The sequence below is a fragment of the Zonotrichia leucophrys genome, chromosome 4 (genome assembly GCF_028769735.1).
Source record: "Zonotrichia leucophrys gambelii isolate GWCS_2022_RI chromosome 4, RI_Zleu_2.0, whole genome shotgun sequence".
NCBI lineage: Eukaryota > Metazoa > Chordata > Aves > Passeriformes > Passerellidae > Zonotrichia > Zonotrichia leucophrys.
Window position 1 is genome coordinate 7,171,426 of NC_088173.1, and position 15,705 is coordinate 7,187,130.

Genomic DNA, 15,705 nt, shown 5'->3' on the forward strand with positions numbered 1-15,705 from the left:
CATTCCCCGGGGATGTGCGCGGCTCTGTCGGTAAGTCCTGAGCAGTTTCATGGGGCAGCTCGCCCGTGGGGCCGGGTGCGAGGATGGTGGTGCGGGAGGACGGCAGTGCTGGGCTCCGGGGCCGACACGAGGCGGGGGGAACGTGGAAGCCGCGGCCGCGGGGGAGCTCCCCTCAGCCCGGCCGCCGGCCCGGAGAGCGCTGCCGGCACCGGAGCGGCCCCCAGAAACTCGGCCGTGGCAAAGGACAGTGTGGGGGTTTGTGTTTTTAAGTGTCCCCGGGACATGAGCGACCTCCACCCCCCCCGCCACCGCGTGTGTTCATCTCGTCGACTTTGACTCCAGAAACAAAAGTCTTTGTTTTAATAGCTCACGGTGGTGTCAGCTTTTTGCTACTTTACAGATTCATGGCAGGGAAGTAGACTGCAGTCCGTGTAAATCGCAGGGAAATTCCTGAAGCTCCAGGAAAGTACGCAGGAGTGCATAGTGCACATGTTCACTCGCAGGATTGGATCACAGCAGTAGTTACTGGACTGAATTATAAAAAGTATTCACAAAGATGGGAAAGAATAATCCAAGTTTGTATCAGAAAGACAGATACTGAAGAAAAATGTACTTCTAATAGCAAAATTACTATTTTTTTAATACTTGCAAAGCAATACTTACAGGGTATTTGTGTCTCTCCAATGACCATACTGTTGGCAAACCTCTTATTTAATAACATACTTGTCTTCATATCATCACCAAAAGTTAACAGAATTGCCATTATTCTTGTTTTCATTAGTGGTGGTTTCCAGCAGGGAGGGCACTAAGTGGTTTACCTAGGATTGGGGTGAATTGAATTATCTTAGCTCTTCTGTGTGACTCCAAAGCTGGTCTGAAGCCAGTCCTTGAGACTGAATTTTTACAGTTTGTGCGTGGGCACTTACTGCTTACAGGAGCAAAAAGTAGGACTGACAGGTGAGGATCACATTCTTTTCTTAATTGCCACTACCCTGAATGATCTGAATGCCAAAGGCAATAACCAGAACTGGTATATGTTTTTAATTAAAACTAGATTGAAATTGGGGCCAAGTGCTCTAAGTGAGTACTCAAAGATACTCTCTAATCAGACATTCCTGTGCTACCTTGCTTATGCCAACATGAGTACTTTCACAGCTGTAATGATGGATTGGGAAATCCAGTGGTGTTACTGTCTTTGAGTTAGTAAAAGGTCTTGCAGATCAGTGAGAACCAGGTTCAGTGAGTACCAGACTCATTATGAAGGAGTTGACTAAGCCAGGAGTGGAAGGCAGAAGTGAGAACAATTCTTTTCAGTGTTAACTTTTAACTCAGTTCAGCTGCTCACGACAGTGATTATCTGGTGTCTTAGATAGTTTTGGGGTTACTAGGGTCAGAATTTCAGCATTCTTAACTCCTTACATATTTTGGTTTTAGGCTTCTATATATTTTGGCTGAATTTTTATTAATAAAAACTTTAAAGATAGACATTTGTAGTTGAGCCCTCAATTGCTGTAGGTTACTTTTCACTTTCAGGTTTGAAATAACATCTCAAGAGTATGTTTTATAGTCTTACAGGAAGTCTCTAGTGGTTGAAGTGGATTCACAGGTTATTCCTGTCAATATATCTCCAAGCAGTCAGCTTGGGTTTTATTGCTCTGTGGCATATTTGATTGTCTTCCTGAGGTTGTACAAGAGTTGGTTTTGTCAAAAATTCACTAACCCTGGAGAATTAGACCTGAAAACCTCAATGGATACTTTGGGAATTTATGGAACTTTTGAGTAGCTGATAGTGTCTTAGAAAACCAGAAGAATAGAAAAAATTAGTCAGAAACCTAATCTACGATTTTAGGAACTCAAGTACAATTTCTTGCTTTAATAGGTACTTTCAATATAAATTTCAATGAGCATGCTAGACCTTGTCTAGACAAATGAGTTCTGGCCCTTTAGAAGCCAGCAATATGCCAATGTGGATCCATTTATCTTAAAAAGTATTTATGGTAGCATAGGGAGTGTATGTGGCTACAAAGAAAAAAAAAAAAAAAAAACAAATTCTTCTGTGTTACATGAACACCAGTATAAATTTTTAATATGGTCCACACCTTAGTCTTACTGTGAAATTTATGTGAATTTCACACATAGCAAAGCATCTGTAGTGACTAAATGCTGTCTGACCATAAGTTAAAGATATACCTGTGTGGAAAGGCAGTCATAAAAAAGACTTAAACTGTAAGGTTTTGGTTTACAGTTTTGAGACCAATGTGGCACATGAGAACATGGCATAAAGCAGAACTTTTCTGATAGAGAAAAGGATGTAAAATATTTTCATAGATGACCACTCTCCAGCAGTCTTCAGTTTTATTTTGGAACTATTTCACCTGAAATTTAAACCTAAAATTTGGTAGTGTATGGTTTGGTTGTGTCTATGGGTACAAGATCTGTTTGGCATCCTAAATAACTTTTCCCAAGATGAAGGAGATTTTCTGCTTTTATATTGTTTTATATTTTTCTGCTCCCACACTATAGTATGTTAACCAGTATCACTTCATGGTTTACTATTAAATTATCTTGCATCCATCCTTGTGTCATGGCCTTGGCACTTCTTGGGTTTTAATGCATTCTGCTGGTTCTTTATAATTTGTGAAGAGCTGTTGATGGCTGGCTTAATGTGGGAACTCAGCACATCACTCTGGGTGTCCAGAGTTACCTAGAGCCCTAGGGGGGCTCGGAGATCCTGGAATGTTGCCAAAAGTACCTGGTGGCTTGACTTTGGCCCTTCGAGGGATGTGCCACCTGTTTGAGGACATGAGAGTTGTTTGAGAATGAATGGTGTAAGAATGATGTATTTACAGGGTGAAATACAGATTTTAGAGTTTTGGTACAGGGGGGTTATGGAGACAAGATGGAGGGATCAGGGCGTGTCTTGTCCTTCTTCTTTCTTCTTTGTGTCACCCATTTTCTGTGGTGATGTTGGCACTTTGGCATTGGTCCATGGTGAAGGTGCACTTGCTAATATGGGCGAAAGGTATTGGGAAATAAAGGTAAATATGATGTATGTAGCTTTTAGTATAAAAAGAAATGACCACCCTGTGGGAGGTGAGAGTGCCCTTGGCTGCCTTGCTGGTCAGACCTCTGCTGGGCAGAAGGAAAATTCTGTAGATAAGAAATAATAAACAATCCAAAGACTGAAAATCTGAAGAGTCCAGACTCGTCCTTTGAGGCGCGGGCTGTCCCAGGGCCATCCTGTGTGTCCGGGCAGAGACGAACAGGACAAACAGCCAGAGCGGACATCTGGCGTTCCTGGCCGGCATCTCCCACCAAGGGGAGCAACCCTGAAGCGCCAAGCGGGCAGCTCCCGAGCTGGACGTGTTCCCAGGAGAGCACTGATAACTCCTTGGGAAAGCAGCCAGAAAGCAGCCAGGAGAGTCTGAAGAACCAGCAGCCACCAGGTACTTTTGGCAACATTCCAGGATCTCCGAACCCCCCCAGGGGTTGTCTCGGTAACTCTGGGTATCCAGAGTGATGTGCTGAGTTCCCACAGCTTAACATACTCATAATCAAGAAATTTCCTTTCTAAGATCCAAGGTTTTTTAAGACATGCAAGGTTTCAGTGTTGCCCATGCTAAATTATACTTTGTAGGTAGGAGTGCCTGGTGAAATAGTGCCACAGCAATTGATTATTTATACTAACATCTGCCTTCCACTCTGAATTCAAGAATTCTTAGATCTCTTTGATAAATATATCTCAGAATTTATGGTTGCAAATGACCACATAATTTTCTCAATTTGAAGTTTTGATTCCTGCAGGTTTTTGGCTATTTGTCCCATAAATTGACAGCAAAAGTCTCTGATCCAGATCTATTTGGCATATTAGAATGTAGCAGCAGATTTCCTATTGGCTTGCAAACGTGTGACAAATTTTTGAAATATCATGTTACAGAGAAAGCAGCAAAGGAGAAAAGATTCGTTCTTCAGAGTGTGAATTAATCTTCAGCCCCTGGTTCTCTGAAGCTTCTTCATTTTCTGCTAGCTTCTGAGTTTTAAAACTCAGAAGTTTAAAAGAGGATTAGGAGGAGTTTTTAACGTTTAACCTGTATATTTCTGTCAGTGTAGTGACAAAAGTGTTAGTCTAGTTTAGTGAACCTGTGCAGTAACACTTGCTAAGAGGTTTAAGTGGGACTGTTGTATGGATTGGGGATGATCCACACTTCCCCATTGTGTAGTGTGACTTCCATCTAGGATAGCATTGTTTATATTCCCTGGTCACCCACAGCCTCAGACCTAAGGGGCAGATTCATTGTCTCTGTTGCTTCTCTTTTGGGTGCTGTAGAAATTTTTCGGCTAAGGTAATGAATTTATTTTATTGCATTTCTGTTTGCCAACAAGTGCCTTACCATTTACCCTGACATATTACTTCCTACTGGAAACTAGCCCAGATGAAGGCCTACTGTACCCTGCCTGAGAAGCAGCAGGATAGAGACACACACCATAAACGTGCATGTGTCAAAGGTCTGGGGAGCATTCTTGTGAAATAGGTCATTTACCAAGTGCATTTAACAAAGAATTTTCTGAAAGAAAAATGAGGACTAATTATTTGGAGATCACAGCAAAAGAGAAGGATGTTGTCAGAAGGGAGGAAGTGGTTAGGAGAAGCCAGGGTAAATGGTAAGGCACTGCACATGACATGTGAGCAAATGACCACAACATAATAGTAAGGTGCACTACCAGAGCAGGATAAACATAGGCTAAATTATCTACACATCTGTTTTGCTGGTGATCTTAAGAAATTATCTAGTATGAGAGCCATCAGGGATTGCTCAGTGACTTGCCAAAGGCTACCAATAGTATAACTGGAACTAAGGAATTTTTTGTGTCAGCTCCATCCCCCACCAGGAAAGCTGGGAGTAAAGGGTTGCATGCAGATATGCAGGTGATGCTTCACAGAATTGGAAGCTGACAGAATTTATAAAAGACAGTGGAAGTCACGGAAAAGAAAACAACTTACAGACATGAAATACACCTACAAGAGAATGCTTACGTGGGGCTTTATCATTCCAGGCTCTTCTTCCAGGGTACAGACTTTAAAAGTAGGAGTTTTCTCTCAGCATTACCACTAGCAGAGAGTTCTCAAAGCCTGTTTTTGTTGTGATATAGGATGGTCAGACATGGAGAGTGTTGATCTGTCCTGTGGTAAAACTGATGTCTTGCTTTAACAAAGGTATAACAGCCAGCTATTGCCTGTTAATCATATCTGGTCCCTCCAGTTTTTCATATCTCAAACTGCATTATAAGAAGAGGAAAGAGTCAGAGCACGTGAAGGAATTGGTGTAGAAAGAAAGCAAGAAAGCAAATAAACCCAGTGTCATATAATTGCCTTCCACTTTTCATTGTTATCATTATGTTAGTAACAGTTAGTAAGATTACTACAAGAACTTCCCTGTTTGAGTGTAAGACATGTCTGAAATGCCTCTATATCAGCTGTTTCCATTTAGCAAGATCAAGAGTGTTTACTTGAACAGTGTATAGGGTGAAAATAAGGGTAGGCTAGCTTGTGTGAGGCTGTCTTCAAAACTTAGCAGGCGATGTTTTAGGCTTCCTGTTTTCAAATGCATGAACATTATTCCTGGGGGTTTTAAACATAAACATATTTTTTAGAAATTAACTTCTAAAAATAGTGCTTCAGAGTAACTCATCTTGTAGATCACTTGCCAATGTTTCAAGAAATATCTGCTGTTTTGTGTTTCTACTTTAAGTTCACATTAGCTGGGGAACTCAAAACTTGGCTATGAAAAATAACATGACAAGAGGGTCAAATCATGTTTTAAGGGAATTAATTTCTCAGAAAAATTGTTTGAAATGGCTTTTATTTGATATTTGGTGACTTAATCCTCTAAAATGTCTAACATTAAGTTGATGAAACTCCTTCTGATGACAGAAAATGTGTTCAATACTTTATGAACCAAATTTATTGAAGAAGAATAAAATTACTCAAAATTGACTTAAGAAATACAAAAGAGATTTCTGAAGTTTGAAACATCAAAAGTGCTATTTTAAAACGCAGATGCAAATTATTTGAAAAAAAAAATTGCAAAATAGTAGCTCAGTCAAATCCCAGGTGAGTCAGAGGGCATAATGGCAGAGGAGGAGATCCAGATACTTTTTTCCCAGCATGTCTGTTAATAGTCTGATTCACCTCTCTGATCCTAGCATTTTATTTGTTATTTCTCATACAATGTTTCCAATGCTGTGGGTTTGTAGTTGTTTCTCATCCCTACAATCTTCATTTTTCTTAGATGTTGTTACATTAGAATACTGGAGATACTGACAAAAACATGCAGTGCACAGAACTGAATCTGATGTTTCCTGTTCCTTTTTAAGCTCTGCTTCTCTGAGGAAGGGTGGGGCAGAGGTTTTGGGGCTGTGTCAGGAGCCAGAGAGGATATGTATGTGGTGAGGGGTGACTGCTCTTCAGCAGCATTGCATGTGCAGTTTAAGCTATTAGCTCCTCATTCAGTGGTGGGGAATTCCTTCTTAACATGCTGCCATGTTAAAATGTCCCGTGCTCTTCCTCCCTGCTTTCCCATCTGCTTTATTTTGTATAAATAGTGGTCACTGGGCATCAAATGCTAGAGAAGATAATAGATTATGGAAACCAAAAATACTTAGATTTTGGAAGGTTTTGAAATTTGTGAGGTATACTTTAGCTGTATGCGTTATTTTGCCTATATAATTTTCACTGAATGAACAGCATCTCCTGTTTAAACTTTTGCATTCCCATTAGCCCTGGGAGATCAAGAAAGACTTTCTTTCTTCTTCATCAGTGTCAGATGTTTGTTTGCCTGGTCTTATGAAAACAAACACGATTTTCACTACAAATATAACCTAATTTCAGATATCTGGCTGGCGGTATCTTGGGAAATTTCCTGGCATTTACTTTCTTATGTTTGCTCCTAGGTCATTGTACACTGTAACAGTGTGTAGAGATATGTCAGATTGTTGGTCACAAGTGTGGTTAATGGACACACCCTGCATGATTCATGCTAAAGATGAAAGCTTGAAGGAGTCTGATAAATTTAACAGACAAAATTGTGGTAAAACTCTCCGTGATAATCCAGCATATTTTTAGTTAAAGCAAACATTTATTTTAAAGGTCTTCCATTGTGCAAAATCTGTTTTACAATTACTGATTTGTCACAGCAGAGACAGTTAAGGAGAATTGTTGTTTCTTCAAAATGGCCAGGCCTTAAGGATGGCATCCAAAATCCAGAAGTTTGGGGCTTTTTTAATCGCTGAACTGCTGAAATTTGTTATTGCAGGAAGAACACCCAACCTATCTCTTTTCAGCCAGTCATCTTTTAAAATTCTGTAATTTCCAGTACTTTGTTCTTTAATTCAGTCCTGACTTTTGTAGATAAGTCTGTGTTAATTTGGGGGTTTGGGAGCTCTAGGCTTATTGAAAGTCATGTATGGACTCCACTAGCAGTACGTTCTGCTAGTGTCCCTAAACATTCTTGATGACCTTTCAGTCTTTAACTTGTTCTCAGGCTCAGACAATTAACAGGCATCCTGGGAAAAAAGTGTAAATTTACTGAAGCATCTCTTTCACAAGTGTACTGATCAGTGTTCATATGTATGTCTGTATGGTAGCCATACATTTAAAGTGATGCATTGGTGTGAAGTAGCTGCTCTAAATGTGAGTTCCCATTTCTGGAGGAAGGGCTGACCCTGACTAAAACAGGAGAGTAACCTCTCTGCAGAGGGCAGTCCCTCTGGGAGCTGTCTCCCACGCAGTAGGATTAGAGGAAGCAAAGATAGAAGATGCCACATTCTGTGAAAATACGAGGATGCCATGTATTTTAAAAAATCTTCACAACTTCTTCTTTCCTGCTTCTCCTAGAAGTCCCAGACATTGCTACATTCCCTTGTGGCCTTTGGTGGTCTGATGATTACTGGGACCACAAGGTTTAGGACTGAGGAAAAAAGCAAAGCCATTTCCTCTGACTGGACCCTTGTGATGTCTGGGGGAGCACTGCAGAGGGGCCTTGGAAGTACAGCAGGGTACTGCCAGGGGATGCTGAGAGGAGATGTTATATAGAGGTTTTGGTGGTTTTTTTCTCTCCTTCATGTGCAGGTCATGGTTTCTAAAGAAGGTGATTTTCGTGTACAGAGTTACAGTCTTCTGAGGCCCCATGACAGTCAGTAGCTACCACATCTAATGGTGATAGGACAAAAATGTCCCATCTTAATTTGATGAGATGAAGAGGCCAGATAAGCATTAGAGAAAAGCTTTCTAGCTGTGACACAGACATCCTGGCTTTTTAGGAAGTGTGAAGAATCTCCTTTTTCAGAACAGAATGGGTTGATGTGGAGATACGAATAGTACCAAATTTTTAGAGGATCTGATGAGGGCATTGCATTCACATGTCAAGAATTCTGAAGTTGTAATAGAAGAATCAACAAAGATATGTACAAGATAGTCTGGATAAAATAGTCAAGTTGATAGTTTGGAAAATTCCTATTTAGAGCAACATTTTGGAGGAATCTGAGCAGGACAGAGTGGCATTTGTCAGTAGAAGAGAAAGATACCACATGAACAGAAGCTTGAATTGATTGAAACCAAAGTCAGGATTAGTTTGATAACCACACAGGAGAGTCTGTTGTAAAGAGATTTCCTTTAGGAAGATCCAGCAATTTTTAGAAGCAACTTTTCTGTGGGAATTTAGAAAGAGGCTTTATTAAAAATTTAGCTAGAATCTATGCAGGCAGTAAGATACCAGATGGAAAGAATGTAACCCAAAGCAAGAAGTACTGTTGATTTTGGGCTTGTGCAATTTATAATTTTAAACAAATATGAGATGAGCTGTTCTATGGAAGAAGTAATACAAGAAATGTAGCAACCATTAGTTAAAAGTTTCAAATTGTAAAAATCTTTGTTAGAAAAACCAGCACTTTAGAGCTTCTACTAAAGCATGGTTTGTGCAAGAGGCCTTTTCACTGCATTGGGTGATTTGATAAAGTGAGCAACAGATATATCTATAAATGAGTATCACCTAGAGCTATGAACTTTGGCACTCTGTAGGAAAAGAAATTCCTGGGTAGAATGCTAGAGCTTAGCTAGGTGGATAAAGGAGAAGCATTGGCATGAAATTTATTAATCCTCTGTCAGTTGTTAAAAGTTCTCAAACCTCTTTAATTCAGTGGAAGAAGTTTGGTTGATAATAGCTACTTAGTGCCTTTCACTGGCAAGTCCTCACTTTGTGTCTAAGGCTGTACTCAGATGCATATTACTAGATTGTTGACTTCTGAGCTTAAGAAGTTTTGTTAACCATCAGCACGGACTGCAGTGTCTGAGATGAGGATTCCTTTCAAAATGCTGTTCTCTGCAGAATTAGCAGCTTGTCTGCCTTTCTGCACCATGCTACAGCATGAGAAACTGGTGGGTGGACTGCTATTACAAAAATATTGTGCATTTTAAACAGAGTAATCAAATTATAGAATCCTGAAAGGTTTGATGAAATTCAGATAAATTCAATCTTTGAAGCAGAAGTTCCTGACTTTACATAACCTATTAACAGTCTGGGTTGGGTTCATTATGAAAATTAGGTTTTTTTCCCTAGGTTCATTCAAAATGGTAGCTGTGACTTTTTGTTGAAGCCTTTACAGAATTGTTGTGTAACTTGCTGTATTTTCAGACATTTCAGAGAGATGACTCTCCTTGGGCTGTAAAGTGTTTCAGGTGCAATGGCAGATCCCATCCGCTGGGCCCGATACCGATGGCAGCGACTGATATCAACAGAGGGCAGAGAATGCAGCAGCAACAATTCCAGCAGCAAGTGCTATCAATCATCAAAAACTACTGGCAAACATAGGATAGTGATACCCTGTTTGGGACATTTTAAGGAAGAGTATGAAAAAGTATCAAAACTGTACATGAACAACAAAATACGAACTACTAGGTACACTTTATTGAATTTTTTACCACGGAATTTATTTGAACAATTTCACAGGTAAGGAACTCCTTTTTGATTGTGGTAATTCTTCTGAAGCTGAATCCTTTTATTTAAACATTTGTGTGTGTTACTATATATAAAAAAAATACTCCTCTTGCTGACCTATTGCTTCTGAAAAGATACATTATATATGGCCAGAGTTTCTTGAGTATCATCATTGTTGAGCTAATCCTTTTCTCCTTAGCTTATGTACTTTCTGCTTATTCTGTTCTTTGGACTATGGAACTGTTCCTTGCTCTTGGAGCACTGCCACACACCAATCAACAGTGGGGTTTTCAGCTTATTTCCTGCAATTGTCTATTTCTGCTTCCCTCATGTCTTTCTGCCTTGCCAATTATTTTCATCTTCCTTCTGCTTGGAGAGCTGTGGATTTGTCAAGCTACACAAGGAGGTTACAGGATGGCTCCCTTTTTAAAATGTGTCATCTTCCCTAAGAGATGATAAAATTAAGTTTAAAGGACCTGGAAATCTGAGAGTGCAGAATTCGTCAGTGCCTCACTCTGGAAAACATGTGCCTGGACAACAGTCCAAAAATACAGGAGAATTCTTGGTTTCTGCATTACCTGGTCATGTATGTTAAGCAACTGTGTTGCTAAGTAGTCTATTGACTGGATAGTGAAAACAGAGTTTGGGATACTTATTCCTTAAATTGTGGGTGAAGAAAAGATAAATTGCTGGTAACTTAAAATGTCTGTATAGCATGGAGTGGGGAAATGAGGATCATTGCCTGCTAGCACAGTTAAATCCTGTGTTTTCTCTTTGTTTCAGAATTGCCAATTTATATTTCCTATTTCTGGTTGTCCTAAATTGGGTTCCTCTAGTTGAAGCTTTCCAAAAAGAAATTACAATGCTACCTCTGATTGGGGTTCTGACAATTATTGCAGTGAAGGATGGTCTGGAAGATTATTCAAGGTACAAAATGGATAAACAGATAAACAACTTAGTAACCAAAGTATATAGCAGGTAAGAGACAAGAGTGTTTGTGGTTTATTGTTATTATTTGACTATGACTATTATATGAAAGTAATAACTCTTTTGCTTACCTTCTGGATACTTACAGAAGCATAAAATAATGTAATTTGGAAAAGGTCTCTGAAGTCATTTAGTCTTAACCCCCCTGCTCAAGCAGGGCTGTTTAGATCTGTTCACTCAGGAACTAATTGTGACTAGATCACCAGTTTTGTTAAATGGTTCTCATATTAGTGTAAAATCTGGAAAAAAAGTTCTGCTTTGAGGCAAACGAGTTCATGCATGTGTTTGTACTGTACTAACCAAGGCAATTTGACTAGTTAAGCATTGTCAAACTTAGCATTTGTTTTGAAAGGTGTATTTTTAATTATTTTTAAATAGCTCAATGGAAATTGGAAGGTTGCTAGTTTATCATTCATTAATGGCATCACGTCATACTCATAGTATGATGCCATTTCCCCAAAGAGAACAAGATGGTTTTCTACTTGTGTGCATCACACAGTTCATTCAGTATGAGTGTTAACATCTGTATTCCACCATGCAGGACTGCAGAGTTACACACTGTGGGTGCAAGTCAGGCAGGCAGTCTGCTAGGGGTGAGTCTGCTAGGCATCTATTATCATGGATGATAAAAAGACAGGAATGCATCATACTCTAAATTAACCATCAAAAAACTTCTCTAAGAATATACCAGTGCTGCCCACATAATTGTTTTTCTTGTATGCCTGTCATAAAAAGATATTCCAAGATGTAAAATACAAAGATGAAGGAAGTATAGTGAATGGGTTGTTTTTTTTCTTTTTTGCATGCTCTGTTTCCATGTGGGAAAAGAGGTATTTTGGAAAATGTCACTTTTTATATGTTGTAGTAGCCATCACAAATAGCACCTATAGATTTTTCTCAGTTTCTGCTTATGCATTTGTAAAAAAATAACTGTTCTTCTGTGTATTTCAGGAAAGAGAAGAAATACACAGATGAGTGCTGGAAAAATGTCAATGTTGGGGACTTTGTCCGGCTCTCACGCAATGAAATCATTCCTGCTGACATGGTGCTGTTATATTCCAGCGACCCAGATGGGATCTGTTATATTGAAACTGCAGGCCTTGATGGAGAAACCAATCTAAAGCAGAGACAGGTGGTGAGAGGATATTCAGAGCAGGTAAAAATTGTGCTTTTCTAGTGGTGTAAGAAAGCTGACATGACAGGTGGTGAACTAAAAAATCCCAAACAGCCCTCTAAACTGCCTAATTCATGGTAGCTCAGCAATCCCCATCTGAAAATCAAGGTACTAGGTAACACAGTTCTAATTTGTTGCTTGAGTGGTTTTGGAGCAAATCTTTTCATGTTCACATAACCCAGAGAAAGACAGGTCTATTTCAAGTAATGAAAACCAGCAAAAGTAACAATTAATGTAAACCTCAGGTAGTTACTTATGGTGCATAACATGTCATGGGTGAGAAACTGGAGTTTTTAGAAGGGAATTCTGTGCTATCTCTAGGCCTTTAGATAGAGCAGGTACTATCTTTTTCACCCTTTCTTCACATTGCATACACTTTGTTACTCCCATATAATATTTTAATATTATGCCTAGCAGCCAGAATGCTGGAGGCTGGCACAAAAAAAACAATATTAAAAGATTAAAGAGTCCTGACATTTCTGTAGACTTCAGGTCTGCTGCTGGAACACCATGCTTAAAACAACAGCAGGGAGCTTCATTGTCCATAACAATGGAGTGTTTAGACCTCTGGAGATAAAAATTACCTGAACTGCCTCTGAATTTACAGCAGTGGTGAGGAAATGAGGAGCAGTTGTCTCTAAGTGCCATTCCTTAGTGGGTATGGTAATACCAAGGGTTTGACGTGCTATCCATTTACGAGGCTGTTTCTTATCCCCTAACAGCAACATGCTTACTTTTATTTTTCCTTCTGTTTTTATTTTTATTTCTTGATTTAATCTTAAAACGGCAAAGCAGGAAGGACTGTTTGATCCTTTTTTATGTACATATTATTACACAAAGCAAAATTCTAATGGTTCTTCAGGCTTACAGCATATTGAGGTGCCCCAATTCTTGTAGCAGCTCCTGCTACCAAGGTCTGATTTGAGTTCCACTCAAGAAAAAGACTGACTTCTTCATTTTCTGAAAGCTTGTATCAAAATTCTAAGAAGAGTCATGCTGTCCAAAAAAAGTGTCAATTCCTTCACCAGGACTGTTCATTTTTGTAATCAAATAGGAAAAAACCAGTTATAGTTCCTGTAGAATCTTCTTGTCAGATGGCTTGGTTTCTGAATGTGCAGCCATGGTCTGCTTCACAGACCTTGAGTGCACCTCCAGCTGAGCTCCAGCCTGGGAATTTGTCCTTATAAACTCAGGCTGAGTAAAACTGGCAGTGCTGTGTAAGGGGTTGACTGACTGACCTCTCCCACTTTTTAACCTCAGAAGAAAAGGAATAAACAACACCAAATTAAAGAACATATGAATACAAGAATTACAGTCTTAATCTTTTTCCAAGGTTATGTCCTGCTTCTTTGTGACTGAGGAAGTAGAAACACAATGAGAAAGTTTATCAATGGGACACTGTTGATGCACATGGGATTCCTCTAAGAGAAGACAAGGCAAAATGAAAGCAGGAGGCAGGTGCTGAAACTCTCATAGTGATTTTTGAATTATTTTTTTCAATGCTTAAATGACAACAGGAAAGAAATGGGGAAACTAACTTGAGGCTTCTTAAATAGCAGTGGGTAATGAAACATAGAACACTGTCTCCAACCATCTTGGCATTCAAAGGGAAATACATAAAACAGAAGAGGACTGAGTTCCTGAGGGTGATAAAACGGTTTTGTGAACAAACTGACATTACTCTGCTGCTTTCAAGATACTAAAATGTTGTTTCCTCTTAGGAAGGGTTTAATCTCTTTTTCTTCTACCCCTCATGTGGTTAGCTGAACCACGTACAGGTTCATGGGGGTGGAGAAACTGATATGCCATTAGCACTACCACTGTGAACAGCAAATATTCCTATTAGATTACAAGAAGTAGCAGAGAACTGCAGCAGTTGGTTCCCTGTCAACCTGTATGGTCAGTGACTGAATCCAGCCCTGGCTGCAGCATCCTCAAAGCTAGTGGCAAATGCTGTTCTTTTCTTCTGGGAAGCCTCAGCCAAGCTGATCAAAGGCATTCCTAGGTCTCGTCTTCCACCTTAGCCATACACCCACTCCATTCCCATGCTGTGTTATCAAATGGTGTGTGTGGCAGGAACACAGCACAGCCAAAGCAAGCGGGCTTGGCCCTGGGAATCTGCATCTCCCCATTTCAGTGAGTGTCTGATGCCTGTCATTCCCAACTCCCTTATTCAGTTTCTATCTTTATTGTCTCCCTTCTTTAGGGACCTTTACACAAAATTCAAGTAATTCTAATTCTGCCAAAATTTAAATCTTCTCTTTTGTGCCAGGAAACATAGGAAAACTTCTAAAGAAATAACATACAAAGGCTTCTACCCTCAGTATTTGCTTTGCCAAAATTACAGTTATAATGAAAAAATACAGAAAATAAACTTATAGTCCAGGAAGATGTGAGTGTCCATATCAAGACAGCTGCTTTTGGACATAGTTTTTGTAACCTCTGTTTTATGCTGGCAGAGTGTAGATAGCTGTGTCCACTATAAATTACACCCAGAGTTTCAGTGCTTGCTTTTTTCAAGGTACCTTACAGGAAGCTCCACCAGCAATATATATTTAGATGTTTCCAGACAGTGGAAGAAAATAACTGACTGCTTTGACTATTTTACTTTGAGATTAGTTCTTATTTGGGTAATCAGCGTACAGTGCAAAATTCTTGCAAAGCATCTGTCAAGCATTCTGTCTATAACATCTTAAAGAAATGTTGTACCTCTAATGCAAATCAACATGAGAAGGGCCAGTAGGGAGACAGGTCTTTCACAATTAACTAAGTTTGCAAAGAAACTGAATGTATCTGTGTCAAAGACTGTGTTCATACTGACTTCAGGTCGATGCAGTGCAACAAATCAATATAGCAAAACATAGCAAAAAAGAATTTTCATCAAGCTAACAAAGTACTTGTGACAATATGATGTCTTCTGAGTTTCAAATTCTACTTACAGGATTGTGTTTTAAGCTCACAGATGCTATTCTGCCAGTGTGAAGTCATCCAGTTGATGGAGGACAGCCTTCTCAGAGACTTGTAATTATGTCAAAGATATATTCACTAACACCTGTGAACTAGAGAATTATGCTTGGGAGTTTGAAACCTTAAATTGGTCATTGGGATTTTTTTTAAAAAGTAGAACAAATGACTTTCCAAAGAATTAGTGGCAGATACTCAGCTTGGAAATTACTCAGTTTTACCAGAGGGAAGCCTGTGTTATACTAGAGACTAGAAGCATATTCATCTGCCATCAATTGAAATTAAATCACAATAGCAGGTAATTCCATAGATAAGGCCTTTTGGTTTTTCTCTTGCTTCTGGTCATGTTTTATTCTCATTAATACGGGAGATTTGGTTCACTTGACTTTCCACTGAAATTCTCACCTGCTTTTCGTTTGTAATATGTAGTTCTGGTCTTTTATAACAGCCTTTCTTTGGTACTTGTAAGTCTCAAACATCATTGCAAAGTTCTACCTGCTTGCTTTGTGTTAGCACGGAAACCATCCTGGTCATGATATTGAGGAAAAAAAGTCTGCTTGCAAGAAATTCTGCTTGCAGAGAAGACAG

At 39.4% G+C, this 15,705-nt stretch overlaps 1 protein-coding gene across 6 annotated transcripts in view; it reads left to right on the top strand.

The window, feature by feature from the left end:
- ATP10D (ATPase phospholipid transporting 10D (putative)) overlaps positions 1 to 15,705 on the top strand; it is a 41,048-nt gene continuing 25,343 nt past the window's right edge. For 2 of the 6 annotated variants that reach the window (XM_064710343.1, XM_064710347.1), the window contains exons 1-4: positions 1 to 30; positions 9,690 to 10,004; positions 10,776 to 10,970; positions 11,931 to 12,135. In XM_064710343.1, coding sequence (XP_064566413.1) covers positions 9,739 to 10,004; positions 10,776 to 10,970; positions 11,931 to 12,135 — 666 coding nt within the window. In that variant the 5' untranslated portion in view covers positions 1 to 30; positions 9,690 to 9,738. Of the gene's footprint in view, positions 31 to 803; positions 958 to 9,689; positions 10,005 to 10,775; positions 10,971 to 11,930; positions 12,136 to 15,303; positions 15,416 to 15,705 lie in introns of those variants that run through there. The other 4 variants (XM_064710345.1, XM_064710344.1, XM_064710346.1 and 1 more) reach the window with 4 other exon arrangements.